The sequence below is a fragment of the Rasamsonia emersonii genome, assembly GCF_000968595.1.
Source record: "Rasamsonia emersonii CBS 393.64 chromosome Unknown ctg1118621760118, whole genome shotgun sequence".
Taxonomy (NCBI): Eukaryota; Fungi; Ascomycota; class Eurotiomycetes; order Eurotiales; family Trichocomaceae; genus Rasamsonia; species Rasamsonia emersonii.
The window spans coordinates 18,862-46,643 of NW_013563174.1; the positions used below are offsets into that span (position 1 = coordinate 18,862).

Below are 27,782 nucleotides of genomic sequence, written 5' to 3' on the forward strand. Positions count from 1 at the left end.
TTGTCCCGCGCGCCATTGCCCGCTCCTGCTGCTCCTACTCGCTGGCATTGCTGCGAACCACAAGGCGCTCAGCCTGCTCATTAATATTAATTTGACGATCCTGTCGATTGCCGTCTCTTGTCTTTTCCGTCGTCCTGGATCAGAACACCTGTCTGTCCTACCTTCTCCGTTCGCCGTCACGACTCCGGTGCAACGCTGGCCTCTGAGGTGTCTCGTGCCCGCCTGCTTCATCCATGGCGGATGCCGCCAGCCGCCTCTAGGAGGTTTGATCCTGGCCTGACCCTGCTCCTGGTCTGACTGCCATGTCATGCCCTTAAATTCTCCGCTTCACCCTCTGCCGTCTGCATGGTAACTTGCATCTCTTGAGTGTTTGCTTGTGCCTGGAATTGGGTCTCTGTTGCGCCGCCCGCTTTGACTCATACGGGATGCTGTCATAATCTCCTGCTGTCTCTAAAGACATTCTTCTGCTCTTATCGCCGTCTTTGCAGCCATGCCTTCATCCTCGAGATCCGATAGCCTCAAGGCCCAGAACCTCGACAACGACAGCTTCACCGCATTCGACCATGCCGCTGCTGGGCAGTAAGTCTCCCCCTGTTCTGTCGTCTTCCACCGTGTTCCGGCGTTCCTCTTTCTCCACCATGCCAACCCAACGAGACAGCTTTCCACCCTGTGACGAGAAGAATTGCTGTCTCTGCTGAATGACCCTACCGGATGCACAGTATCTAAACGCATCTACTAATGGATTACGTCTCCAGTGACGGGGTTCGTTGTCATTCCTCGGGGTCCTTTATCGCGAAACCATGTACGCCCTCGGAGATAGCCTTTTACGAATCTGCCCGAGCCTATCATCCCAAATTCCGCAAGTTTATGCCAACGTATATTGGAACCTTGAAATTATCATCCTCCGATCAACAGCAACCGCTTGCGCTGGCTGCCGCCGAGCGTGAGGGCGCCCTCGTGATTCCCGCTTCCGAGACATCGTCCGCAGCAGATACCCCGACCACTGCGGAAGCGCGCCCTCAAAATGCCGTCTTGCAACAGGAGGTGCCTTGGACTCCCTCTGGAGGACGCAAGCTGGATACTGGCCTTGCAATTGTGTTGGAGAACGTCGCGTCAGGCTTCAAACGACCGAATGTCCTGGATGTCAAGCTAGGTGCCCGGCTATGGGCTGACGACGCCCCTCCGGCGAAGCGCACAAAGCTGGATGCGGTCTCCAGGGAGACGACGAGTTCCACATTGGGTTTCCGTATTGCTGGAATGAAAGTCTGGGTCGGCGACAAGGAGTCGAATGACAAGAACAACGGCGCGGAATGCACCGATCCCTACATGACCAAGTACGAAGGCTCAGAGGAACCCAAGGGACAGGTCATCGAAAAGAATGGCTACAGACGCTACGACAAATGGTACGGACGCTCGTTCACTGCCGAGAACGTGAAACAGGGGTTTGAGACCTTTCTGGCGGGAGCCAAAGCTGGGAAGGTGGATCGTTCGAAACTGATAGCGCGAAGACTGGCGGAGGAACTCCGGAATGTGCAGTCCGTTCTCGAATCGGAAGAAAGCCGGATGTACTCTTCAAGCGTCCTGATCATATATGAAGGCGACCCCGATGCATTGGAGGAGGCGCTTGAGGAGGAGAAGAAACGAAAGGAAATGAAAGCGAATGCATCTGACAACGAGAGCGAGGAAGGGGACGATGAAGAGGAGCTCTTCAATCCACCGGCAGGCATGGATTCCTTCCAAGTGGTAGATGTCAAAGTGGGAGATGAGGCACTGGCCCAAGGTAATCTCCAGCAGCTCGGAATCGACTCCCAATCGATACAGATTCCGGAGGGTGCCGAATTGGATGACGAGGAAGGCAGTGAGGAGGAGGAGCCCAGCAAGGTGCATGAGCTTCGTCTGATTGACTTTGCGCATGCGAGCTGGACTCCGGGGCAAGGTCCGGATGAGAATGCGTTGAAGGGGGTGAGAAGCTTGCTCAAAATCATGGAGGAGCTCGCAGGCGAAGAGTGAGGAAGTCATGTTCGGAAATAATGCGTGTACTATTGAGGAGTGGGGAATTACAGATTATTCAAAGGTCGCTGGCGCCCTTTGGATTCGGCGAAGCAGGAACGATGTCATGTATTAAGTATGTATTTTTCTTAGTTCTTTTATAATGAAGGAGTGGTGTTCAGTAATAATGAAGAATTGGATCAATATGATCTTAGCGTATTTCGGGGAGACTGGAAGTATATGTATGGAGTACGAGAGACACTGGTATCGTACTGTACACCCTGACAAAGCCATGAAGTAGAACACATAAAATAAACTCTTAGGGATATTAATACTTCATTCTTCTTCCAAAACTACTTACTGTACCAGCGAGTAAACATGCCAATCTTCGTGTTGGCTCCAGTGGTGAGGAGAACAGTAACTGCTTATGTAAGGAGCCTCGGAGATTGAACGGGTTCCGCAGAACTACCCGCAGACTATCTTTTTGACCTTAGACATCGAACGATCGACTTCAATCAAGACAAGTCTGGACAAGACAGCGATCCAACACCGTCGCTATCGATCGTCAGGATGTTTCCCACGCGGCAGCTTCTGGCGCGGTCGGTATGGAAGGGTAAGCAGGAAAATTCGTCCATTGACTATCTGACTGATGGATTGACTGATGTCGATACAGGTCCCAATATTGTCCCGTATGTCTGTCCTATATCTATATATCTATCTACATAAATTTCCTCAGGGTCCAAAGCCCTGTATTTTTTTTCTTTTGGCGACATTAACTAACAATGACTGATTTTTAATTTTTTTTTCAACAGTCTCCCCCTCCCTAAGCAGATGCCCCCTCCCCCGGGCACGCCAGCGATCAAGACCCAGGCGCGCTCTGCAACTATCCTCCCGAACTTCGTCGGTCTGAAATTTGCGGTGCACAACGGCAAGATCTATCAGGAGATTACGATTACGGAGGATATGGTGGGGCACAAGTTGGGGGAATTCGTTCCGTATGTTCTTTTCCCTTGTCATAGGTTTCTTGAGGGACAATGTTCTTACTGAGTATGATTTTTTTTTTCGTACATGCAGGACTCGCAAGCGCTTCACGTACAAGCAGTCGAAGAACAAATAGATTATTAGCTCTCCCCCTCTCCCTCTCACTCCGTTTCTTTCTTTCCCGCGTTATTCTTGATATACACCATCTACGATCCTATCATCTATCACGGCGCACATCGATAGAATGCATGAATTAATGCGTGCATATCTCGCTATATCGAAAGAAAGGATTGACTAGTTCGAGTCGAGTCAGTCGAGTCGAATCGATATTCTAAAGACGAGACATGGTGGACACCTCAATAAATCCCGGGGGCTGGAGAAGAAGCAAAACTGAAGAGGGCATTCTGAAATGAATCAAATCAAATCAAACGAAAATACATCTGGGTTGGGTCTGGGTCTATTATTTATTGGAGAGAAGAAACGACAACGGCCGGCAGGTCTCAAGGCGTCCAACGTTCAATATTACAATTACAACCTTCCTCCCCCCGGGAAACGGAGTTTAACTTATTTACTGCCATTTACTTGGTGCTGGTTATCTATCCCCTGTATCATTATGTTTCTTCTTTTTTTTTTCCTTTCTCCTGTGTATAACGTGCCAATTGAACCTATTCTATAAAAAGAACGACATATAGGTATCTATATTTCTACCATGTACGATATATTTGATCTACTCTCTCCTCTCTCCTATCCTGATGTAACTTCTACAGGTTAGTATAGTATTGTATGTACCAGAATATCTTTTTGTTTTGCTTTTACTGAATTGTCTGATTTATTCATCTGTCACCGCAACAGAACATATCAATCCCTTTCTTTTAATGGTATCTTCATTAGATTATCTCTCCCTCTCTCTCTCCATGTGCTGTGCTGTGCTGTGCTGTTTGCTGTGTCATATGTGTACATACATACATGTGTGATGCCCAACGCCGATTTATCGAGTCAAAATCAATCAAGACAAGCTCTCCCCTGTGACCTGCATGTGTGCATTGAATTGAATCCATCCAGTACGCCCGTAAAAGGAAAACAAAAAAAAGGAAAATGACCCCCAAGTGAAAAAAAAAACAAATCATATAGAATACCCTCATGCCGAACCGTGTTCCTCCAGCTGATGGATAGGATAAGACGAAATTTTTTTTGGAGATATTTCACAACCACCGCAGCGATGAGGAAAAGAGAAGCCTTGAAAAGCTGTGTCTTAGCTCCCTAGCGATAGAATTCTCCCCTCTTGACGCTGACACCGTACTCGGCGACGGCCATGCCCAGGTCTTCCATTGTCAGGACGGTGCGTCCCTGTCCGGAACCTCCTTGTCCACCGCCGCCGAACCCCGGTCGCTGGATGCCCAGATGCGTGTTCGACATGCCACTCTTGCCCTTGCCCGTGGTGTCGCCGCCAGCTCCGCCCGCTGCTGCACCTCCGGCTGCACCACCAGCACCACCACCGGCGAGATTGCTTGAGCTCGGCATGTTCAGTCCCGCGGCAGCGTTCAGCCCGCCCATGGGGTTGTTGGCGCTCGCGCTGTTCGACGCGCGGATCCGCGAGTACTGGTAGGCGTCCGCCGCGATGTCGGCGATGAACTTCTGCGTCGCCAGCGCCAGGAGTCGCGCGAGATGAGGCGGCGTCTGGTTCGGCCCGTTTCCTGGCGGTGGAAGACCGGCAACGGTCAGATAATGCGCTGTCACGGCGTCGGGGATCTATTGTAAAAAAAAGATCAGCTGCTGGTTCACCCAAGTACACAACGCAGTAGTGTATGAGCCGTTTAGATCAGATGACAGGAACTTACAATCGGCGCATATTCATCCATCTTCCCCAGAAACTCGCGCAAGCTGCTCTCCTTCTTCGTAGGTGGCGGCACAGGGATTCCAGCACCGACCGCCCCAGGAATCCCTGGCGCTATTGTCGCACCTGGATTGCCGGGCGACTCGTTGGCAGTAGCTGTAGCAGTGGCAGTTGTTCCATTCTGGCCAGCGCCAGCGGCATTCTCGCCCGCAGTCATGCTGATTTCGTTCTCGACAGAGGCATCGATGTCATCACCACCTATGGGATCGGGGTCGTCTGCGACGGCGGGCGCTGCTTCTGTCGTTGATGTTGTTGTTGCCCCTGATGCTGCAGGCTCTTCTGCTGCTGTGGTTGCTGCTGCTGTAGCTGTCGTTGCTGTTGACGATGACGGCGGTTCTTGTGACAGCAACTGTGTCTGTGGTTGTGATGGCTGCGATGATGCAGGCGGGGGTGGTTGTTGCTGCTGCTGTTGCTGCTGCAATGACGGGTCGGCCATGGTGGCGGCCAGACAAAGACACGAAAAACCTGATGTGCAGTAATACCAGAACCAGAACCCTGCTTGATTCGTTCGCCCTGGTACAGTACAGTACAGCTGGTTAGGTACCTTGCTAGGTACAGATACGCGGTAGTATGTACTACCTAGTACCTGAGCTACCTCTAGTTAGGCAGGTCGCCGCGTGGCCTGAGGTTTTCACTTGCAGGCAGCCAAACTCTTCACTCGCTCTCTGCAGTCTTGGCATCGCTGGTTGCAGAACAATCACTCCAAGTAATAACAGTCATAACAGTTATTAATTATACTTCCAACTAGACTCCTCTGTAAAGGCTGAATTCATTCAACAATTGCTGGCAGTCTGATCTCAAGTGAATACAGACATTGTCATTAACGCTACCGTACAAAAACCATATTATAACACAACATCAGCAAGAATGAAATATCCCTCTCAAACTCAGTTTACCCCTCGCACGCCATGCTCGAAAGAAAACAAAAATAGAAGAAAAAAAAAGTAATAAAATAGTGACAAAATCCGCTGCGTATCGATAATGAAGACAAAGTAAAATACAGATGCTACTCATAGGTCGTAGACTCGTGCACACCTATTGCCCCGACATTGGCATAGCCTGATTAACGGTGTTGGGGTGCTGCTGCGCCTGCTGGAAATTTTCACCATGAACTTCCTTGCCAAGCGTCTGCATCAGGTTCTGCTCAGCAGTCTGGTCCAGCATCGCTTGGTTCATCGCTTGACTGTTCATCGCATGGTTGTTCATTGCTTGATTGTTCATCGCCTGGTTGTTCGAGTTCTGAGGCAAACCGGGCGAGGCAGACATGCTGTTCGGACTAGGCCCGGGCCCAGAAGTCATCTGCTGCTGCCCTGAAGCCATCTGCTGCTGCTGCTGCTGCCCAGCTCCAGCAAGCGCCATCATCCCTTCGATCCCTTCCACATGAGCCTTGTCCTCTTCGCCGCGTTTCTTCTCCCGCTCGCGTGCCTCGTTCTTGGCCGCCTGCGATGGAGCGCGGGTCTTGAGCTCGCCGGTGACAAATTTGAGATAGTATGGCACCTCGATGCCGCTCTTTAGGAAGAAGAGCTTCAGATTGCGTGCCTTGTCCTTGAGCTGGACCTGGTTGCGGTCTTTCAACGCTTCGCTGATTGTGCCACCGGGACCGAACATGGCCAGGATCTGGCTCCAGTGAGGCCCTTTGACCCGATCCAGGCCGGCCATGAGAGCATTCTCCTCCTCTGTCGTCCACGGCCGACGCTGGCTTGGAAGACCAGATCTACGGTTGCTCGACGAAGACTTCTGAGAGGCTGCCTGCCGCGCCCGCTCATAGAGAACCTGAGTTGGTTGCGACTGCGAGTAATGAGGGACGCCCGGCATATAAGGGGAGTTGCTGGTGGCAGTCGAGGTATTATTGGGAGGCGGCGTATACTGTTGGAAGTTTGTTTGCTGTGGAACGGAGGTGTTCTGAAAAGAGTACTGTGTCGGTTGTTGTTGTTGGTATCCTGGCGGCGTTGGACTCGGTTGGTAGGGTTGATTCATAGGTTGTTGAGGTGTAGCTTGATTAGGCTGACCAATCTGCGGCGGTATTGGCGTGCTCTGAGCGGACTGCATAGGCTGCTGGGCTCCTTGTTGACTCTGCGGTTGCTGTACTTGCTGTGCTTGCTGTTGCTGCTGCTGTTGCTGCTGTTGTTGCTGCTGCTGCTGAGATCGTCTTAGCCCATGACCTTGCAATGCAATCTGTGCTGCTCTGGCTGCACGCGCAACAAGGTCACCATGCAGGTTACGGTCGGAAGGAATCTCAGGAGGTTGCGGAGCAACAGAGAATTGACTTTCAAGGGGCGCACTTGGTGGTTCCTGGCTCTCTCCCGAGACAGACTGGCGTCCCTTGACGGTCTTCCTGGTCTGCTTTGAATTAGCGGACGAGTCTAGAAGACAGCTAGGGAGGCAATGGCTCACCGTCTGGCTATTAATGGCATCAAAGTTCTTACTGATATACGAACTCAAATCCCTCAAGAAATCTTCCCAGTGGTATTTATCCGGTAACGCCTTCATAGCCTCTTCATTGTTGATATCGTTGAGGATGATATCCCGTCTCGAACGGGCCCGCTTGACAAAGTCGGCTTCACTCGGGGCAAGCTGACGGGTACCAGGACGCCTTGCGAGCAAGCGCTGTTCCAGGTCGTCAGGGAAAAGCTCAAAAAGTATTTCTGTCCTAGTGCGGTCTTCGGTGCTGTTCATTGAAGCAATGAAGGCTTGGGTCTTGAGCTCAAGGAAGAGCGCCCCCTGCACCTTGAGAAGACGGCCGCCTTCCGGAACGAACACATCAAGAAAGTGATCATTCAATTCTGCGAAACTGATTTCCTGTGATCCGAATATACTGGAGACAAAAGACGCCAAATTGGCTTTTCTGATAATATCAACCTGGTATGGTTCTGTAAGATCCAGTTCGGTTGGCGAAAGGAACGCTTGTTTCGTCGAATAAACTCTCTTCGTGTGATCGAACAAGGAGCGCATCGTCGCATACGCCTGGCCATTCTCCGAGTCTGGCTCCGAGACGAATGATGTGATATCCTGATACGAGGACTTGGCGAGCAGAGAGAGAATTTGCGTGGACTTTTGGAATCGACATTGGTCAGTCTTGGGCGCGCAAGTTAATGGTAGGTCTATATACCACATACCAGATTGTCGAGGATCGGCAAGCTCTGGATCTTCAAGTGCAAACTGGCCTTAACATAAGTTAGGCCCTTTGATGCTGGTTGTCCAGAGGCTTCTGTTGACTGCTGCTGCTGCTGCTGCTGCTGATCCTTTGCACATTGTTCTTCCACGCGCTCAGAACGGTCAATGATATTGGAAATGACGGCCACCTCGGGATCCGTAGTACCCTCCCCCGAGCCATGGTCTCCATTTACGCCTTCCTGAGGTTGATTATTCGTGCCATTCAACGCTGAGGCGAGTTCCCCCTCAATTTGGCTGTCTGGAGCAGCATCTGTCTCTTGTTTCGGGGAGGCAAGAGCCTCGGGCCCGGACTCGGTACGGCGCTTCTTATGAGCACGAGGAGACACGGACCCAGGCTCGTTTTCCAGCGGATGAGTGACTTTTTCAGACGCGACTATGGAAGAACATACGAGTTAGACAGATCTAACAAACGGAACCTCGATCGCTGCTGCAATCATCGCAGGTAGCATCCAGTGGCGGGTGGGGCCTGGTGAGAGATCAAGACACGCAAAAACACCAGGATGAGCTTACCATTGTTCTCCTGATCAGGTAAAGCCGAAGAGGGCTTCCCGTCAGTCGACACCCTTGAGCCCCTGGTGCTCACCATGATGACGGATACGTTGGCTGGGATGGAGGGCGATCTGGAGCGTCCAAGAGGAGAAATGAGGGCTTAGGGGTAGGGCGCAGGAGTAGGGCTTGGGGATGCGTTGGCCTGCCCGCTGAGAAATTTTATCCTGTGACGGGAACTGGCGGCCGAGAGTGGCCGAGCCAGCCAATCAGGACGGCGCAAAGGGCGTGCACGGGTCACACCTGCCTAGAGTAGTAGTCTGCCGTTCTTCCCGTCCTGCCTTGGTGCCTTAGGCTGCACGGTTCCCTGTTGCCTGAGAACCAAAGACAGTCCTGGCTGAGACCTATGGTTGTCAGCGTCATTGATAAAAGTTTGAAGGAAAGCTTCAAAGGGTTGGTTTGATCCTGCTTCTTCGTTTGCCGCAGACTGACGTGATAGGTGCTTGTCTGGACCGCCTGTTCTTTCCGCATCCAGCAGGAGCCGCGCAGAGACCTTGTTTTCTCCAGCTCCATCTTCCAAGCATATCTGCCGGCCAACCATGGCTCTCTACAGCGGTTGTTCAGCTAGACAGCTGTCATCTGGACTTACTTGAAGCTATCGCATGGGTGCCCCTTATTAAGTCATGTAACAGCTAACAAGGATAGGCTTGTATATCTTATATCTCAGCTGTCATATTTGGCCTCATGTGTCAAATCACAACACCAATCGGCAACAATGCTTAGGATCCATGGATATGTAGGCGGTGCTCAACCTTGACATTCATGTTGCAACAGATAGAGGAGTGGCCGATTGATGTCGTCATTGGTATGCTCACCGATACCTGCGTGTGAGTACAGTACTGGTTAGCCCTCTAGACAGTCTCGACAATAACTGGCAGAGCAGCATCGTATTCTTCAAAATCTCCGTTTTCAGCCATTATGTCCGTGCTGGCTCTATGCTTTGCGTTCAATACGCTTCTGCAACAAGAGGAACCTGGTACCGGATTCTGACGGATAGCTGGATCTTGGGTCGAGGTTCCAGGTTATCTCAACGATTTCTGCCTGACATGTATTTATTCGTCTGTGGTCCTTTCAAAAGTCCATGCTTTGCCAATGTCCTCTCACCGTTTCTATGTTGGAGACTCCCATATCCTGTATGTTCTCTGTTACTCGAGCCCTCATTCTACGTCACCAACCTATTTAGTATTAGCCTGAGAATAAACACCAGCCATGATATTTTCCCGGGCTATTGTTCCACTGGCGCTCCAGCTACCGATCCTTGCTGTCGCCGGGGAATTAACAGAGCACATCTGGGCAGTTTTTGCCTTCAATGTCTATGGTGATAGCACTCCAACAGTTCTCCCTCAGACTAGAACCTTGACATCGTTGGGAGCACACAGCCTGTACGATGTTGGCGCTGCTTTCCGCGATCGCTATGTGCTGGGATCATCCAATGAAATGGGGATGGACACCTGGATCCGGGGCATCTCCCCTTACCGACTGGTGACAGAGGAAGTGAACATATATTCCACCACAGATCAGCACATTGCAGCTTCGGCACTCGCCTTCATGCAGGGACTTTACCCTCCTCTGGAATCCGCAAATGGTACCTATTTGGACGACACCTATCTTTTGGCGGATGGGCAAGTCGTGGATTCTCCGCTGAAATACTACCAGTATCCTCGGATATATACCACTGGCTTGACCGACTCAAACTCCATTTCCGTAGCTGGGCATGCCGACTGCTTCATGCACCGGATTTCCGAACTGCAGTATCAGAGCAGCCCTGAATTTCAGCAAGTCAACTCCGAGTCGATGGAATTCTATGCCTCTCTGTATGACATCGCGCTGGCCGGAGTGTTCGACGAGTCTACGGTGGGCTATGCGAATGCTTATTCTATCTTCGAATACCTGCAATACGGATACGTACACAATTCAACAGTGCAGGCTCTTGTGTCTCTCTCTGACCTCAACCGCGCGAAACTGCTTGCGGACCAGTATGTCTTTGCGACTCATGGCAACCTCTCCGCTTCAGGTCTTTACGAGAATGATCACATTCGCGCAATCGCCGGAAGGGCATTATCACGGCTTATTCTGCAATCTTTTGAGGCCAACATTGAAACGCATGGCGCTAGCCAGAAGATGACGTTGGTTTTTGGTAGCTTTCAGCCTGTCGTTGCCTTTGCCGCTCTGGCCGAATTGGCACATCCAAAGAATCGAAACTTCTACGGGCTTCCGGTCCCAGGCGCATCTCTCGTGTTGGAACTGTACAGCTTGGACGACTCGTCCAGCGACCAATATCCAGACGTTTCAAATCTCTTTGTTCGATTCCTTTTTCGAAACAGCACCTATCCATCTACAAGATTCACATATTACCCCCTCTTCGGTCATGGCCCGAGTCAGATTGCCATTCCGTTTAGAGAATTCCAGTCACAAATGCAACAATTCTCGCTTTCGTCTACTGAAGAGTGGTGCAACATTTGCAACAGCTCTACGATATTCTGCGACGGCGTGGTCAGCAGAGAAAACGATCATCCTACGTCCCGCGATAAAGCATTGAGCCTTGCTGGCGCTGGTGCCATTGGCGCCTGTGTCACTTTGGCTACTTTAGCTGCCATTGCTGGTATTGCATGGCTCTGTGGCCTCCGAGTCCACCGCAGGCGTAAACCTGGCATTGGAGGTTTCAAGGGAAGTGACAAGATGGCTAGTGACCACGATGTCAGCTTTAAAAGCTCTACAGGAGTTGTGTCCGGAGGGACAGATGGAGACGGGAAAAATGGGATTGCTATCAAAGGCCACGAGCAGACAGGCAGCTGGGAAATGGAACAGCAAAAACGGAATGACAGTAAAGGATATGCTGCATCGCACCTGGATGACCATGCAGATGACGTTTTGCAGGTGAATCCTTATGCAGAACCAGTGACGGTTCATGAAAGCGTTTGAATGGCGTTGTTTGCTCTTCTGATTCACTAACTGCGCTCTATTGGGTGATTCTTTGCTTTGTCAATTATGATATAGGTAACAGATAGGGGAATATCATCTAATAAATGCCATCCTCCCACCCATCAGTGGAATCATAGCCACTGCTTTTACTTACAAGAGTCTCCATACTGACTGGGCGGTTCGTTGTCCACGGACGCAACCGGCGCCTTCCTTTTCTGACACCGTCCTTGGGTATCAACCCTGCCTCCAGTGTTTTCATCCTGGGCGCCTACCTACCACCCCCGACTTCTTCTGTCCTTACGACTTACCCCCCTAGCTGACCTCAACGCAGTCCATCCAATCTACTTACTGACCCTTCTTTTATCGTCTCGGCATCAAGATGAAGTATGACATCCCGACTCTTCTGGCTTTGCGCGGGAAAGCTTCAATTGATATCGGCAAATTCAGCATCCATGCGCTCGACAGTAAGTCATGTCTCGCTTCAGAGCAGAGTCAAGTACACTGAACTCGGCAGATAACTTGCTAGGTCGGCGCAAGGCGAATCCAAATGTTCTAGCAGAACGCTCGATCAATCGCTCTTGTGTCTCTGCTGGTGCTTCAGCAACCCAGAACCGAAAACTCCCCCCCAAACGTTCCCGAAGACAAACTTCAATACCCAAGCCGTCAACCTCGCAACGCACCCCGGAGCACACTGGCGCAGGCTGATGCTGGGTTTGCACAGTTCCTGAAGGAACACACGTCCCCCAAACATCACCGGGTCACGGCCGGAGGCAGAATCGTGCCTATGAATCCAGATACGCCTGTCCCGGAATTCAAACCTCCGGCAAAGAAGACGAAGAATGACGATCCTAAGAAAGTGGCAGCACCGGCAGCGAGTGGAAAGGGCAGGAAAAGAAATACTGCTAGCGGGACAAGCACGCACAGCTTCTCTGAAGGCTCCAACATAAACTGTACCTCAGCTGAAGTCCCCCCTGTGACGCAGACCATCTCTGGAACAGCAGCACTCTTCAATGGTGTTGACGGCTCTGGATCACAGCAGCCTCCTGCTCCGCAACACTCGACACAACACCCAGTCCCTACATTGGCATCTCCATTCTATCAGTCGCAGCCTCTGTCATTTGCTTCGACCACTTACCCATTTTTTCAACTGAACCAGGCGGGTCAAGAGTACATTCCGCTGCCAACCAACCTCACTGTACCACATCAAACTAGCACCGATACACTTGCCTGGCTTCCAAGCATGGCTCAGCCATTCGTCGCCCATAGGCAAATCGCGCAGTCTCCTCCTCCACCATTCAATCCATCTCTGGTTGGAATAGGTCCACCTTTCCCAGCGGCGGCAAACCGAGGAGGTTTCATTACCAAAGGAGGAACCACCGATTCACCCTTCACTACATCGTCGCCATACCCATTCGCAGCCAATCCTGGAAGTTTTGCACCATACATGGCTATTCCTCTTGCGTCCTATCCGCTCCCTCTGTCAGGGTATATATCGGATCCGGCGACTCAGAGGTCCCTACAGGACGTGACGAAGGAACATGAAAACCTTACGTCTCAGTTGGCAAACCTCGACAGATACATGGCTATACACACTTTCGAGATGGATCCTAACACGAAGAAGAGTCTTGTTGAGCAACGAAAAGGACTCGTACGTGACCTGGATGCAGCGCGGCGGTACAAGGAGCATCTTGAGTCTAGTCTTAAGCAGCCGGGTACTGCCGTACCCGATGCAGAGGCTGCGTCGAATCTCAGAGTGCAACCTAACTTCCTCCAATCTTACCCGGGAGACGCCGCAAATAATTTTGGCATGGCAGCGGCCGCTTGGGTGCCTCCTATGATGGCAAATAATACCCAGTTAGGTTGGACTCCGAATCCTCTGGGTGACTTTCAGATGTCCAGCGTACCCTTCGGCCTCGAGGCATTCAACAACAAGGCACCTCTGCAATTCCCAACGCTGGGATCTCTTCCTTCAATACCAGGTTCTGGGGCCTGGGGTGAATACCAACCCAACGTGAACATCTCATACGGTGATCAGATGGAGAAACAGGACTGCCCTGCGACCATGGATCAAGTCGGCGACAAACAGGATATGGCATCGTGCAGTAATCCTCAGGCAAGCCAAGGAACAGATGCCAGAGCTCAAAACGACGGATGGACGAGTTCCACGCGTTCTGCTCCTTCCGAGATTAGCCGGATCTATTGTAAGATTGAGGAAGCTGCTAAACGAGGAGAGTCCTTCGAAGGGCTCCTTAAGGAGCTTGCGAAGATCACAGAACAGTTTATTTCCCAACGCCACACTAGATGTTGTTCCTCGGCGAACGGAGAACGGCTTCGGTTGTCTTCAAAGCCCAGCAAGAAAGACTCGGTGGGTGTTGGCCCCTCGCAATGTTCGGCAGATGAACATAAGAATGAAGAGCGTGATCCGTCCATCGAAATCATTGTGACCAGAGCAGATGACGCAACAAAGACGCGGTCGTGCAGAACAGGAACCGGAATTCGCACATGTGAGAGCGTACGTTGCCATATGTCTGATGAGGAGGAGGACGGATGTTCGTGTTGTTCTGATGTGTCCGCGGCTGATTCGTGGGCCACTACCGAAGAAAGAGAGTAAGAAATTCCTTTCCACCCCTCTTCACGAGAGAACGAGGCTGATGTTGGTAGCGAGCCGGGAATCGAGGAGAATGGCAAGGAGAAAGAAGCGATTGTTGCCAAAGAGATCGAAAATACCAAAAACGGAAATGCCGTAACCAACATTGACAATACGGCTGAATGGATCCGCAGGGTGAACGAGATGGCACCGACTCGACACAAACATAGCCAGTCTTCGAGACCAAATAATCTCAGCGAGTTGTCAATCAACAAGGAGCCTTCGGGCGAGATTCGACGAACCAAGTCCATGGTCTTTACCCCGTGGAAGTCCAAGGAAGATCAAGAGGTACCCGCGGTCAAGGGATGCTCTCCTGTGATCTCTCGGGTCAACGCGCACGGGTTCCTCCCTTCATTCGACGGAGCTGGCGACATGCCCAGCTCAGGAGGGCCAAATCATAGCTCCTTCACCTTCCCCGGCCTCAGAAGCAGTGAAGGGCCTCAGACGATGAGCAGAAATCCAGGCCAACAGAGCCGGCCATGGTATGTGAAGGAGCCACGTGAGAAACCGAACCCGGTCGAGATTCGTCGATTTTTCCGACAGCTTGCAGAGGAAGAACGGGAGATGATTCACAAATATCGTATTCAAGATCATGGTGAAGCATGACTTGGCAGAACAACGGGGGCTATGTTTCTAGAGACCGCATTGGGAAAAAGACTGACTCTTACGCGCTCACCACGAAACCGACACCAAAAAAAAAAATCCTAAAGGCATAGGAATATCGAGGTGGATTGGTATGATAGAACCAGGTCTTATGCTTAGAAAGGCGTTTTCTATGGGGAGCTTTTCGGGATGAGGTAGAATGGAAGGGGGAAGGGTTTGATACAGGGAATGACGGGGTTGAGTGATTAGCCGACAACATTGCGTAGAACCGGTATGCATTGATTTATTCAGGTTGTAGCAATACATGCACATTAAGATACGTCCTAGCAGGATTTGATAGCATTAAGCAGGCCGCATTGGATTTCCTCTCCTTCGTCAACGCTTCTCCACCGCAGTCGCTGGCCAGGGACGGCGAGGGTATCAATAATCGGGCTAGACATTGATTACCATACCAGTAAGAGGCTCTCTACATCTGTACTCCCATCAGGCGCCAGACATCGAATCTCCTCCCGGTCGCGAAGAATCCTCTCAATATCCTCAGCCTTTCCTGAGGCATGAAGGATCTTGGCGATTGCTGCATGGACCTTTAAGAGATCTGGATTAGGAAGAGGGCAGTCGCTATGCTGCTTGAACCTAACGAGGCGCTCGTTCTTCTCATCTGGAAGAGGCAGATCACGGATCAATCCGAGTTGGAAATCAGGGTAAGTTCGTATCACATAAGTATTCTCCTTATCCTGGTTAGGTAAGCATGTGTTACTTGTAACTAGTGTTTTGATCAGATAGGTATGTACTGTACAGTACATACAGTGGGTTCTAGCGCAAAATTGAACTTTCCGAATTCCGTATGGAGAGTGGCCACGAGTGACATGGCATTCGTAGGATCATTGATGTTGTCTGGACCGAAATTCGCGTCTTCAATCTCTGGAAAGAGGATATGTAAAGTAGCCCAGGAGCGGGTAATGTCTGTCTCCTAGTTTCGAGTTAGTACACATTCATTCTTTAATATAGGAAATGGATAACGAACCTGATCGCGAGGTTTGTACTTGCCCAGATAAAATGGGATAATGTGTGCAAGCTCAGTGTGCAGTACGCGATCACCAATGATCTCTTTACTAACTTTCCCCTCAGCTAGAGGGTCATAAAAACCAGTTACCACACAACGATAATTGTCCCGCTCGAGACACCTATCCTTCAGCGACTTTTGATCATTTCGTGAAGACGACTGGACCATCCCCGGTGCGATTTTGTTTGTTTCCACGTCCGCATTCTTATCGAATGGCGAAGGAGCCACTGGTGTCTTTCCTCCGGTTGCTTTCACTGCGGATAGGGAGATTTCAAGTCATACCTTGGTCATCGGGAATGGAAAGAGAAACATGGAAGAAGATATCACCATCAAATCTAAACTCACTTGGAACGAGGATCCTGGTGTATAAATGCCTGGAAAGGTTAAAAAGTGTGCCATTATTGTCACGGGTAGCAATAATAAACTTGGTGAGAATCCGTTTTCCGAAAGCAGGTAAATTGTCTACTAAACTTTCGAGAACTTTAGCGGTATCGTCTGAGATAGATTGCGGTTTGTAAGTTGGACAAGGAGCGTTTCGCTTCGTCCTCATCGGCCCGGATTTCTTTGACGTCCGGAGGCACGGACGATAGCGACGAACTTAACGAACGGAAAAGCCTTGACGAGGTCCTCTTCTGCCATTTCTGATATAGTAGAAGTGAGGCTGGAGAAAGATGCGGCCGTGACGTGGTGGCTAGTCGTGCTGGCCACCAGTCAACGCGAAAGCGGTTTGGCAGGCCCAGCAGAACCGCGTCCGTGGTTCAGTCTAGGCACTGGGACAGGCCAGTTGCAGCTGCTGGGATTCATGGTTCGGTGGATAAAATGCGTTTAGCCGCAGGACGGGCAGGGTGGCAGAGTGGCCGTTGTCTGAGCTTAATGGCTGAGCGATTTCATTTACTCCGTATGGCCTGGAATCCCCGGCAGGTGGACAAGGCCATGAAGAAAAGGGAAAGCAGATGTTAATAAAAAAAGCAACATTACTCACTGGGGAGGTCTAAGAACAGAAACATGCACCTCGATGTAGGTACGGTATCCCTGGACAGCACAGCGATGCAGTGAATCCACATCGAGTCACTTGATCCGGCCGAGTCGCGATTCTAGATTCCTTCGCAGCCAGTCACTTGCCCACTGGCTGTTGTGTGCTGCGTGTGGCACTCGACATCGCCTCCTGTTGGACTGATGGTGGTTGGATGGCGGACGGATCTCTCCGTCTTCTGTGCCTGCCAACATCCCTAATAAAAGCCACCAGTGACCACCGGCCCAGGAACCCAGCGTTGCGGCCTTCGCCATCCCATCGCCGGCAGTATTATTATTATTATTATTAGCTACGTCGTTCTTTGTCCGTGCATCCCACTCCATCGCCCGTCTTCTCCACTCCCGCGCCCTTCCCGCCTTCCCTTTTGGAGTTAACCATTCACTCTGCCGACCTCACCTCGCCGTGGCCTCTCCTCGACCTCTCCGCGTCCCAGGCCCGTTCCTCGCCGTCCATGCTGGTCCCGTCTGTCTTTCTGTCTGCACCTGCAAGAGAATGACCACGCTCTCGCGAGAAGCTAGGTAGCTGCTGCCTCGCCCTTAGCACGCCCATCCAAGCCTCTTCTGCAATCCTCCATTCGGGACTGGCGGCTGCCCCCTCGGATCCTGCTTAGCAAGCAACGTCACCTCCCTGTGCTCCTTGAACGCAGTCTCAGCAGACCGCCGATCTGTGATAGCATCCAGTGTCTGAAGGTCCTTTGTCTCGAACCCGCGGTGGCTGCACACCTGAAGGCGATCCTCCGTGATGACGCAGCTGTTCACCTCGTCTCACCCGTCCGCTGTGACGTCCGAAAAGCGGAATTTCCACGGTCTCAGTCTCCCGTCAAAGAAGCACAACAGTCCTAACAATGAGTCGTCGAACAACCACCTGCCATCGAAAATCAAGAACTTCTTCCGCATCAACAGTTCCGGCAGTGGAGGTTCTCACGGTAGCAACCACAGTAGTCAGGACCGCGAGCGGGACCGAGATGGTGCGCATGCCAACAACTCTCTGAAGCCCGAATCGAAGTCCAACTTCCGTCAATCGCGCTTTCTACCTGCCATTGGCCGCAATCGCTCGACCACCGTCGCCAGTGAGGGCAACCCTCTCGACGATGGTGTGTCCCCGACCGCCCAAGCCAATCCTTACTTTGCTCACCAGGGTCACCCTGCTCTCCGCCATCACAACGAGGGTTCTCTCCCGTCAACCCCGCCAGACACCCCGGAATTGCAAGTCGAGGGAATCTCTCCTGCAGACCAGGCGACGACTGCCGGCAAGGAGGAACTAGCACGGAAGCTCCGTCGCGTTGCATCTGCCCCGAACGCGCAGGGCCTCTTCGCCGACGACAAGTCTGCTGATCGGCCCAAGACGGCGGAACTTGGCAAGGAGCCCTTGGTGGAACAGCAGGGCGACAACCACAAAGTAGGCCTCGCCGATCAGACCACGGCCGAGCAAGGTCAGAACCTGCCGGTGCCCAAAGTTGGCCCCGACGGCAAGATCCCCACCCCAGGCCAGATCCGCACGTCGTCTACCGCGGGCTTCCGAAGGACCTATAGCTCCAACTCGATCAAGGTGCGCAATGTGGAGGTGGGGCCAGGAAGCTTTGATAAGATCAAATTGATTGGGAAGGGAGATGTGGGCAAGGTGTATCTCGTCCGGGAAAAGAAATCGGGCCGATTATATGCCATGAAAGGTCTGTTGGTTACGATTGAGATACGGATGGCAACGTGCTAACGGACTTTCTTTAGTTCTGAGCAAAAAGGAAATGATCAAGCGGAACAAGATCAAGCGTGCTCTGGCTGAGCAGGAAATTCTGGCGACGAGCAACCATCCGTTTATTGTCACGCTGTACCACTCCTTCCAGTCGGAGGACTATCTATATCTGTGCATGGAATATTGCAGTGGCGGCGAGTTTTTCAGAGGTCTGTATTGGCATTGTCGAATTTTTTTCACCACATCAAATTGTTGACCTGTTATTCAGCTCTGCAAACCCGCCCCGGAAAGTGCATACCCGAGGACGATGCCCGGTTTTATGCTGCCGAGGTCACGGCTGCTTTAGAATATCTTCATCTCATGGGCTTCATCTATCGCGATCTGAAGCCTGAAAGTAGGCTCCCATTATGTTGATCCACGGCAGTGACATGGTGCTAAAGTGCTATATTCAGACATCCTGCTACATCAATCCGGCCACATTATGTTGTCGGATTTTGACCTGTCCAAGCAGTCCGGACCAGGTGGTAAACCTACAATGATTCTGGGACGCAACGGAAGCGGCTCCTCGTCTCTGCCTGCAATCGACACGAAGTCGTGCATCGCCGATTTTCGAACCAACTCGTTCGTCGGTACTGAAGAGTACATCGCCCCAGAGGTGATTCAGGGCTGCGGGCACACCAGCGCTGTGGATTGGTGGACGTTGGGGATTCTGATTTATGAGATGCTCTACGGAACGACGCCGTTCAAGGGCAAGAACCGCACGGCGACGTTTTCGAATATTCTGCGAGATGAGGTGCAGTTTCCAGAACATCCAGGAGCGCAGCAGATTTCAAAGTAAGTTCCCTACCCCAGTCTTGAACGCGAGCGAGCATACCTAATCCTCGACAGTCTTTGCAAATCTTTGATCCGCAAGTTGCTCATCAAGGACGAGACAAAGCGCCTCGGTGCCCGAGCTGGTGCGTCGGACGTCAAGGCTCACCCATTCTTCCGACAGACGCAGTGGGCTCTCATACGCCACATGAAACCGCCCATGATTCCCCACCAAGGCCGTGGCATTGACACAGTTAACTTCCGCAATATCAAAGATAGCGGGAGCGTGGAGATCGGAGATTCTAGCACGAGCAAGATGAAAGGTGTTCCGTTGGACTCGAACCTCGCAACTCCTGGTGGTGAGGTCGCAGATCCGTTCGAGGAGTTCAACAGCGTCACCCTTCATCATGATGGCGATGATCCTTGAGACCAGCAACGACACCCAGCCCAACTGACTTTCCCGCGGGCTCGAGTTAGATTTCACAGATATCATCTGACGACGGCCATTCGTGACGAATCGAAATGCAATGCTGACTTTTCTTGTATTGTTTGAGATTATCATCTGGCGTTTGGGAGGGATACGAAGTTGATTCCGTGCTCATTCCGTTTTGCACGTGGTTTGTCTTTTTTTTTTTCAGCGTCATTTTTTTTCGTAACCGATATGGCACCTGATTGTTATGTTCCATTATTGGACCGGTTGCATCGGGATTACCTATATCGATGAGTTCTGCGGCGGTTCCTTTTTCACACCTGCATCTGCTCTATCTCTATGGATCTCAGGTGTTTCTTTGCAGGTTGGCACGAGTTTATTTCGCCTTGAGATTTGACGCTGCATTGGTTTTTTTTTTTGCCGGCGAGGTGCGTTACTGCAGGGGATGGCGTTGTCTACTTTCTTTTCGGAGAGGCAAAGACACGTGTGTGACGACTCTTTTCAGCGGCCTCTAGCGGATCAAAGGAATGGATTGATTCATATCGAGCTATTCCTGTTGATTCTGCCGAACATCTGTCCTGGAGTGGCCTGGTGCCCATGTAGGTAGTATGCGTGTCATAGATCACAGATGAATGGGACGTGCTGCTTTTTCTGTTTTTTTCCTCCCTCTTTCCTCCTTCAGAGAGATAGTTTAAGTTTTAATCTCAGACATCGATAATCATCCACCATTCGGAAAACTCGTAGTCCGGAGTAACTACGTAGATTCCACTGATAGGAAATCTCTTGGCAACACACCTCTCCGCCCCGCGCGAGCGGGAGACGCGTTCAGTGTATTCCGTACTCCGTACTTACCACACTGTTTATACTCTTTCCAATCTTGTCTCATTGACATGAATTCCAGCTAAAAGACTGACCCGAAAATTCCAAATCATGCGATAAATTGGAGGAGAGTACTCTACTCACCAAACTAACTTATCACCAAACAAACAAACAAACCGCAACAACCTCGAGCGAGAAAAAAACAACAAAAACGCGCAACTATGGCCGAGGACAATGACCTGGACATCGGGGCCAGCACGACTCCTGGAGGCGATCCCAATCCCGGCGCTGCGGCGAGAAACCCTCTCCTGGAACCGTCGAACCCGCTCGTGACGGATTTGGAGCAGGAGGTTCTGGATGAGTATGCGCGGTTGCTGGATAATCTGCATAAGGTATGATGGCATTGATCGCTCGATTGATCAAGAAGAACGAAAAAAAAAAGGATTAATTTCTTTCCAAGTCCATTGTATGACTGACTGCTGCGTCGTGCTTCTAGTTATCCTCTTCCCTGGCCGACCTAGCCGGATCCCCAGCCTCCCTGACCCTCGACGGCCTGCGCATGCTAGAACGCAAGACGGCGACCGTATACACGCTCCTGAAAGCGAGCGTGTACAGCATCGTGTTGCAGCAGCAGATCATCAACGATGGGGAAGCGAACCCTGGTGGTGGTGGTGGTGGTGGTGATGTCCAGTCGATGTCGATGTTGGAGGGCGATGATACGGTTACCAATTGATTGATTTGATTGATTGATTCGATTGATTCGATTGTTCGAAAAGGAAGGATATCGCGAGGAGTTATGATACCCGTGAAATGGAATTTCCGGCTTGGAATACGGTTGGATTGGATTGAATTGGATTCTGTCTTGGTTTCTTTGGGTGTGCCCCCAAGGGGGACCGGAAGAAAAAGCGAAGACACCACGCACGCGCTCCTGTTCCATTCGCCCTTGACTCGCTCGTTATGTTATGCCTTATCTCGAAATAAAGAAGGCAAAAAGGGAACAAATCCTCAAAGTGATGGGCGAGGGAAGGAGAAGGAAAAGGAAAAAGGAAGAACAAAAGCCAGGGAGAAATTGGCATCGACCAGGCCAAAGCTCATTGTGACGATGAGACATATCATACGATCGAACTGTGATCGAACTACATACATACACTCTACAACGGACGATAGCAACTACCGCCGCCGCGGCGTCCATTTGGCGATCTATTCCGACTGCCGGATTTGATCGTTCATTCAATGCGGATCGTACTCGATGGAATGAATGGATGAATAAATGAATGAATTATTTGCCGGGCGTATAGGTTCGGTTCGGTTCGGTTCGGATAGATATGGGCTCTGACACACAGGGAATGAGTGAAATGCCCCTAGGATTGATTATACCCAGTTTCCAATAATAGATGGAGTTGGTTGGATTACGATCTATGATCTACAGACTTGCATACATGTATTGTGTACATGCTGTACAGTACATGGCTTGTGTATGTATGCACATAACTTTATAACGAATAAATAGACATATATGATGACGAAATATCATTTTTCTTATTATCTTCTATATCTATACAGTGCCTAATGTGTACATCACAATCAATCAGTCAGTCAAAGGGATGACCCCAGTCAGTCAGTTGTGTTCTCATTCTCCCATACTTGTACATTGTACAGATCCAGCAAGATAGATAGTCAGACAGTCAGACAGCCAGAGATCATGTCTAAGATCCCAGACACACAGAGGAGGAGGAAGCGAAGAAGAGAGGCGACTAAATAACACAGGACGAGAAACACAAAAATATTCAAGTCAAAAAGGAAAGCATCAAGCATACGGATATGCCCTGTCTAGAGGGGAAAATCGCCTTGCTTCTAGACTCTTCCCGCATAGTACACCTTGCGCACATCGACCAATTTCTTGCCTCTGGCGCGCGCAATCTCCTCTGGGTCCTTCTGGCTCATCAGCGCCTCGTAGGCCGCCTTGACCGTGTTCATCGGGTTCCGTGACCGGGTCACTCGTGCAGCCAGATCATGGATACCTGCCGCGCGGGCCATTTCGAAGATGAGGTGCTGGCAGCGGAGACCAAAGCCTGTTCATTTGTCAATTTCGATCCGGCTATCTTATTGAGAGATCGCGTTTCCTACCTGGTGGTCGAGTCATCAATTTCAATTCCACCGCTCCAACCTTCCCCTCTACATCGCCGTAAATCGTCCGGTTCTCGTACCGCAGGATAGGCTGCATGTTTCGGATGGCTCGGTACTTGGACTGCGTCATGGCATCACCCGCTTCTTCTGACTTGGCCTCTCCAATGCCCAACAGGCCATTCCCGTTGCCGGCAATAGACAGACAGTACTGCCGACGCACCTTACCCAGACGAGTCTGGTTGACGACTGGATGCGAGACGAGCGTCTTCAGCTTGAGAGATCGGATCATGTCCAATGTGTATCCCGTAGACTGCAGCAATCTCTTCAGCGCATCCGTCATCTCTTCAGTCTGCTGGCCTTTCTCCTGCACCTCCTTCACAGGCTTCTCTGGCTGAGGATCCCGGCTGAGCGACTCTCCAGGCTCGAAAAGGGGAGGCACAAGGGCGCTGCTGGGGTTGCGTTCGTTTTCCTCCTTGCCTTTCGTCAGACGCAAGTTCTCCGTAAAGCGAACCCAGTCCGCCGCCGTGGCATTCTCAGGCATCTCGGCAAAGAAGCGAGCAAAGTCTTCTGCAAAGTCATCCTCGTCCTTGAGTTCGGCGAAGTAGTCGGAGTTCTCCTTGGGCGCACGGATGTGGTGGTCCACCACGGGCTCGATCGTCGAGAAGTCGTCCAAATAGTGAAACTTCATGGGATCCCTCCGAATAGCGAACTGCTCGGCCAGATCTTTGGGATCAATTGCTTCCTCACCAGCCTCGATGGCGGCGATTTGAGCCTCGGAGTACTCCTCCTTTAACCGGGCCTTCTCTTCTTCCGTGTAAGGCTTGAAGTCTTCGGGCTTGAGATTCTTGGTGATCTCCTCGAGAGTCTTCATTTCAGGAGCCTTGTTCGTCGGCTGCTTCGGCTTCTGATTAAGCTGGGCAGCGGTCAAATGAAATTGTCGTCGAGGCACGCGAGCGCCAGTGCTGGCCGCCCGGGAAAAGCTGCAGAACAGGCATCTTGCCGGCCGTGAGACGTTCATGATGGCGACAGGAGGCTCTCCGGCCAGAAACGGCCTGAACCGGCCTCAATTGATACGCAAAAGAGGAAAGAAAGGACCTGTGGCGGACGCAACAGGAGTGGTGAAGCCAGGCCTAGTAGGAGGTCTGGGGACGATGTTCGGCGAAGACAAATTCTCCTGGGCGGAGACTGACCAACCAGATCTTGGCCGCCGCTCCAGCCTGTCAGCGGCCGCGCATTTCGCCTTATGCGCCTTAGCGGCCGCGGAGCCAAACAATTTCTATCGGACAGGACTTCCAATTTCACGCCACTCGTCCTATGCCACTGTTGCACATAGATTTTTTCCTTCAATGTCGAGGAGCCTGTTCTCCTTGTTTCTCCGATCCGTACGGCCCAGAATTTCCCCCGTCATCGCCCGGCGCAGCGTGCATATTTCCTACTACGAGTATCCCGTGCGGCGGAATGCGCCGCGCTCCGCAGTCGCAATGCAGAACACAATAGACAGACAGCAACCAGAAGCCAAAAAGCGGAAGAAGCTGAAGTCTGAGAAGCCCTTGAAAGGAGATGGGGTTTGACGAGGTTTTACAGCTCGATGTCGATCGGCTGCTGAAGGAACGCAAACAAGAGGCAAAAGACGACGAGAGCGGACAGCAGCCGGACGCTGTCTCGAAACCTGCTCTGCCAGAGCCTTTCACAGAAATCGAGGTGACAGTGTCAGAATTGTCTTCGGCGGGGGATGGTCTGGCCGTTTCCGAGAATGGAGATCACGTCTACGTGGTGCCTTTCACGGTTCCTGGCGATAAAGTCCTCGTCAAGGTCGTGAAACACTTCCCGGATCTGTCCTACAGCATCACGGACTTTTTGAAAGTCATTGAACCAGGACCGCAGCGAGATGACTCGCGCATTCAGTGCCAATACTTTGCCAAGTGTTCCGGGTGCCAGCTGCAAATGCTTTCGTACGAGGACCAACTACAGTACAAGAAGAGGGTCGTGGAAAAGGCATACGCCAACTTCTCCGGATTGATCCCAGAGCTGATACCTCCCATTGGCGACACCTTTCCATCACCGCGGCAGTACGGATATCGAACTAAACTGACGCCTCATTTTGCAATGACTGGGAAGAACAAAGCCAAAGGACAGACTCCAACGGAAGTGCCGCCTATCGGGTTCACCGTCAAGAATCGGCGGATGACTATGGACATCGAGGACTGTCCTCTCGGGACAGACATTGTGCGGAGAGGTATAAAACGGGAGAGGAAGCGAGTCATGGAGAATCTGCATCAGTACCCCAAGGGTGCTACGCTCCTAATGCGTGAATCCACGACACGAATCAAGAAGGGCCAGCAGGCGAATGGAACAGAGGCAAATACAGAACAGCAGCAGCAACCATCCACAAACCAAGGGAGTGCGTCCAGTGGACGTGCACAGGACGAAGAAGACGTAATCCGCACCGAATACCCTGACTACATCGAAGAGAAGCGCTGTGTTACCGACCACAACGCCACATCAGTGGAATATGTAGATGACTTCGTCTTCAAGAACAAGGCCGGCGCATTCTTCCAGAACAACAACTCTATCCTGTCCGGTTTTACAGAATATATCCGTCAACACGCGCATCCCAAGAACCTGAAGCCTGGTGAGAAGCCGATCAAATATCTCCTCGACGCGTACTCCGGCTCTGGTCTCTTCACCGTCACCCTCTCCACGATGTTCAAATCATCTCTGGGTATCGACATCGCCCCAGAGACCATTACCGCTGCACGGGAAAACGCCCGTGCCAATAATCTCCCCAACACAGGTTTCGCAGCGGCTGACGCGGCGACCCTCTTTAAGGATATCCCGTACCCGCCGGACCAGACTCTGCTCGTCATTGACCCGCCTCGCAAAGGCTGCAGCGAGGACTTCCTGCGCCAGCTCCTGGCCTACAGACCGCGCCGCGTCGTTTATGTCAGCTGCAACGTGCACACCCAGGCCCGCGATGTGGGGATCCTGGTGCAAGGCACCTCAGATGGAAGTTGCAGGTATGAGATCGAGAGTATCCGAGGATTCGACTTCTTCCCGCAAACGAGCCATGTCGAGGGCGTGGCGATTCTCAATAAGGTGTCTGAACAGCCAGCAGCGGCCGCCGGTGCCGGAGCGTAGACCCTATTTCATCACTCGAAGCATAGACNGGAAAATGTGTATGTATATAGTATTAATTTAAATGCATCATCGCTCGGAGATTTGAAGGGGAAAGAAGTATAATGAAAGCGAAAGAAGGGGTTTGTAAAAACTATATACAACTGTCGAGCTTCCTCGTGACGAAGGTCTTTTCTTTTTCCCTTCACTTTACAGGAACTTTTCATTGCCTTCATGCGGTAATAGTCTCTCTTGAGCTCTGGCTTATACTGTACTTGCAGGGTTTCCTTTTCTCGAATTGCCTAAAGTAATGCGAAAACTATGTCCAGGTTGGTTAGGGAATCGTAAGCAACGCTCTTCATCTAAGTGCTCCCGGGCCCACCGAGCAGCGCAAATCTCCGAACGATGCTGGGTCCAATCTCGTCGTATTCCGCCTTTGTATGACAATAACTCCGGAACTCAGGTGTCTGGCCTAACAAGCTGCCTCCGAACCAAGGACCATGTCTCTGCCGCTTGTGTGTCACGACTTGCACCTCAAGACCGCCACTCTTGGCCCCCCCGCTGCGGGCCTCCGAAGCACGGATGCGGGCATCCACTAGGTGTCGGATATCACGCTGCAAGCGACGGCCAAAGTCCTTGTACAATGTCGAACCTCCGGAGAGAACGATGTTCTTGTACAAACCTCGTCGCACGTCAATGGGGGAAGATTGAATAACGCTATCTACCACGTTGGGAAGCGGCGTCAAGAAATCGGAGGAATAGATTTCTGGGTTGAAGAAGATCTCGGGAGCAAGGAACCTTTCATACCCAACGTCAATTGTCACGGTCCGGCCGTTGGGGGACGTAACCGTATGCTTCAGGAAACGATCCGGCTCCCTGTCGTAACGGGCAAATTCCTTGACAATATCCGGACAGACATAACAGTATTCCTCCTTGACTTTTTCGGCCGTCTTCAGGCTGCTGTCAGCTTCTCCTCGGTCTCGGAGCAAGCTCTGCACGAAGTATGTAATATCTCTACCGGCAATCGGTATGCTTTTGATGGAAGAGCCGATCACATAACCCTCAGCGACAGGGATAACGTGGGTAACACCGTCGCCAGAATCAATGACAGTACCGGTCAGGGATCGATCGGTAACCTTGGATGATGTCCAGGAGGCTGCCAGCGCAAGAACGGCCTGGACGGCGATGTAAAGCCCTGCGCAGTTGAACGATTCAAACATAATCTCCGCCGTATTCTCTCGGTTCTCTGGAGGGTTCAGAGGCTATCAACAAAGAGACAGAATTAGTAAGAAAAATTCGGCAAGCTGACATGGTAAGCTGGAGAAAGAAAGTCGCACCGGTTCCGTAAGCAAGAAGTAATGGTCTTCGGGCTCGACCCGTAGGTATTTGAAGATCGAGTAGGACCAGAACCGTTCCATATGATCCCAATTCTCAATTTGGCCATGGCGGATTGGATAGTGAAGGCCATAGCCTGGCCCACTGGCGGCTGCAAGGGCCTCATCGCCAATAAAGAAGTCCAGATCTTCCGTTCCCCGTTTGGCAGACAGATGGGAGCCTGAGCTGCCACCACCGCTAGACAAGAAAGAAGGCTTGCTCGCAACAGCCGGTCGTCCAGAAGAGCTTCCGCCACCTGCAGACGCCTTCGTTGCAATTGCAGTAGGAAAGACGAAGGAAGGAGAGTCATTTCCCGCGAAACCTGACCCCGTGTGTCAGCCTAGATTTGACATTCCTCTGAGCATCATAGCTTCCGCGACAACCACTCACCAATCTTTGAGTATCCAGTACCGCTAGTGTGGCGATTGCGTCAGTAACGTCTACTAGGACTGAGAGGACATGTGGATGGATGGAAACATACTTGTCCATGACAACGGCCGGGGTTTGGGAAGTCATGGTGAGCTAAGGTCCCGCCCGTACCCCAGGAAACTGCGAGAGCTGGAAGGT

General features: G+C 51.5%; 11 protein-coding genes across 11 annotated transcripts; 6 read left to right on the top strand and 5 right to left on the bottom strand.

Moving 5' to 3' along the window:
- Positions 1-490: 490 nt before the first annotated feature.
- Positions 491-3,106, top strand: T310_4492 (Arginine metabolism regulation protein iii; the record flags this gene model as incomplete). The annotated part of the gene is made up of 8 exons (XM_013472615.1): positions 491-579; positions 756-2,006; positions 2,064-2,125; positions 2,359-2,418; positions 2,510-2,602; positions 2,663-2,678; positions 2,802-2,984; positions 3,064-3,106. The coding sequence occupies 8 exons, from the start codon at positions 491-493 to the stop codon at positions 3,104-3,106; spliced, it is 1,797 nt and encodes a 598-aa protein (XP_013328069.1).
- A 1,124-nt stretch (positions 3,107-4,230) lies between these two features.
- On the bottom strand, positions 4,231-5,300 carry T310_4493 (TFIID and and SAGA complex TAF10 subunit; the record flags this gene model as incomplete). The annotated part of the gene is made up of 2 exons (XM_013472616.1): positions 4,231-4,719; positions 4,809-5,300. 2 exons carry the CDS (start codon positions 5,298-5,300, stop codon positions 4,231-4,233), a joined length of 981 nt encoding a protein of 326 aa, XP_013328070.1.
- Positions 5,301-5,899: 599 nt separating this feature from the next.
- On the bottom strand, positions 5,900-8,624 carry T310_4494 (MYB DNA binding protein (Tbf1); the record flags this gene model as incomplete). Its single annotated transcript, XM_013472617.1, has 4 exons — positions 5,900-7,204; positions 7,259-7,939; positions 7,981-8,411; positions 8,549-8,624. 4 exons carry the CDS (start codon positions 8,622-8,624, stop codon positions 5,900-5,902), a joined length of 2,493 nt encoding a protein of 830 aa, XP_013328071.1.
- A 1,169-nt stretch (positions 8,625-9,793) lies between these two features.
- T310_4495 (uncharacterized protein) lies at positions 9,794-11,506 on the top strand (the record flags this gene model as incomplete). Its single annotated transcript, XM_013472618.1, has 1 exon — positions 9,794-11,506. The coding sequence occupies one exon, from the start codon at positions 9,794-9,796 to the stop codon at positions 11,504-11,506; it is 1,713 nt and encodes a 570-aa protein (XP_013328072.1).
- A 452-nt stretch (positions 11,507-11,958) lies between these two features.
- Positions 11,959-14,759, top strand: T310_4496 (uncharacterized protein; the record flags this gene model as incomplete). The annotated part of the gene is made up of 3 exons (XM_013472619.1): positions 11,959-11,970; positions 12,108-14,113; positions 14,168-14,759. The coding sequence occupies 3 exons, from the start codon at positions 11,959-11,961 to the stop codon at positions 14,757-14,759; spliced, it is 2,610 nt and encodes an 869-aa protein (XP_013328073.1).
- Positions 14,760-15,199: 440 nt separating this feature from the next.
- T310_4497 (uncharacterized protein) lies at positions 15,200-16,110 on the bottom strand (the record flags this gene model as incomplete). Its single annotated transcript, XM_013472620.1, has 4 exons — positions 15,200-15,490; positions 15,562-15,726; positions 15,781-16,053; positions 16,102-16,110. The coding sequence occupies 4 exons, from the start codon at positions 16,108-16,110 to the stop codon at positions 15,200-15,202; spliced, it is 738 nt and encodes a 245-aa protein (XP_013328074.1).
- A 1,483-nt stretch (positions 16,111-17,593) lies between these two features.
- On the top strand, positions 17,594-19,778 carry T310_4498 (Serine/threonine protein kinase (Nrc-2); the record flags this gene model as incomplete). The annotated part of the gene is made up of 5 exons (XM_013472621.1): positions 17,594-18,521; positions 18,577-18,750; positions 18,810-18,935; positions 18,982-19,375; positions 19,430-19,778. 5 exons carry the CDS (start codon positions 17,594-17,596, stop codon positions 19,776-19,778), a joined length of 1,971 nt encoding a protein of 656 aa, XP_013328075.1.
- Positions 19,779-20,821: 1,043 nt separating this feature from the next.
- Positions 20,822-21,333, top strand: T310_4499 (uncharacterized protein; the record flags this gene model as incomplete). Its single annotated transcript, XM_013472622.1, has 2 exons — positions 20,822-20,992; positions 21,097-21,333. 2 exons carry the CDS (start codon positions 20,822-20,824, stop codon positions 21,331-21,333), a joined length of 408 nt encoding a protein of 135 aa, XP_013328076.1.
- A 1,121-nt stretch (positions 21,334-22,454) lies between these two features.
- On the bottom strand, positions 22,455-23,745 carry T310_4500 (37S ribosomal protein S5; the record flags this gene model as incomplete). The annotated part of the gene is made up of 2 exons (XM_013472623.1): positions 22,455-22,672; positions 22,728-23,745. 2 exons carry the CDS (start codon positions 23,743-23,745, stop codon positions 22,455-22,457), a joined length of 1,236 nt encoding a protein of 411 aa, XP_013328077.1.
- Positions 23,746-24,287: 542 nt separating this feature from the next.
- On the top strand, positions 24,288-25,865 carry T310_4501 (tRNA (uracil(54)-C(5))-methyltransferase; the record flags this gene model as incomplete). Its single annotated transcript, XM_013472624.1, has 1 exon — positions 24,288-25,865. The coding sequence occupies one exon, from the start codon at positions 24,288-24,290 to the stop codon at positions 25,863-25,865; it is 1,578 nt and encodes a 525-aa protein (XP_013328078.1).
- Positions 25,866-26,203: 338 nt separating this feature from the next.
- Positions 26,204-27,731, bottom strand: T310_4502 (Arp2/3 complex subunit (Arp3); the record flags this gene model as incomplete). The annotated part of the gene is made up of 4 exons (XM_013472625.1): positions 26,204-27,103; positions 27,179-27,537; positions 27,606-27,628; positions 27,697-27,731. The coding sequence occupies 4 exons, from the start codon at positions 27,729-27,731 to the stop codon at positions 26,204-26,206; spliced, it is 1,317 nt and encodes a 438-aa protein (XP_013328079.1).
- Positions 27,732-27,782: the final 51 nt, after the last annotated feature.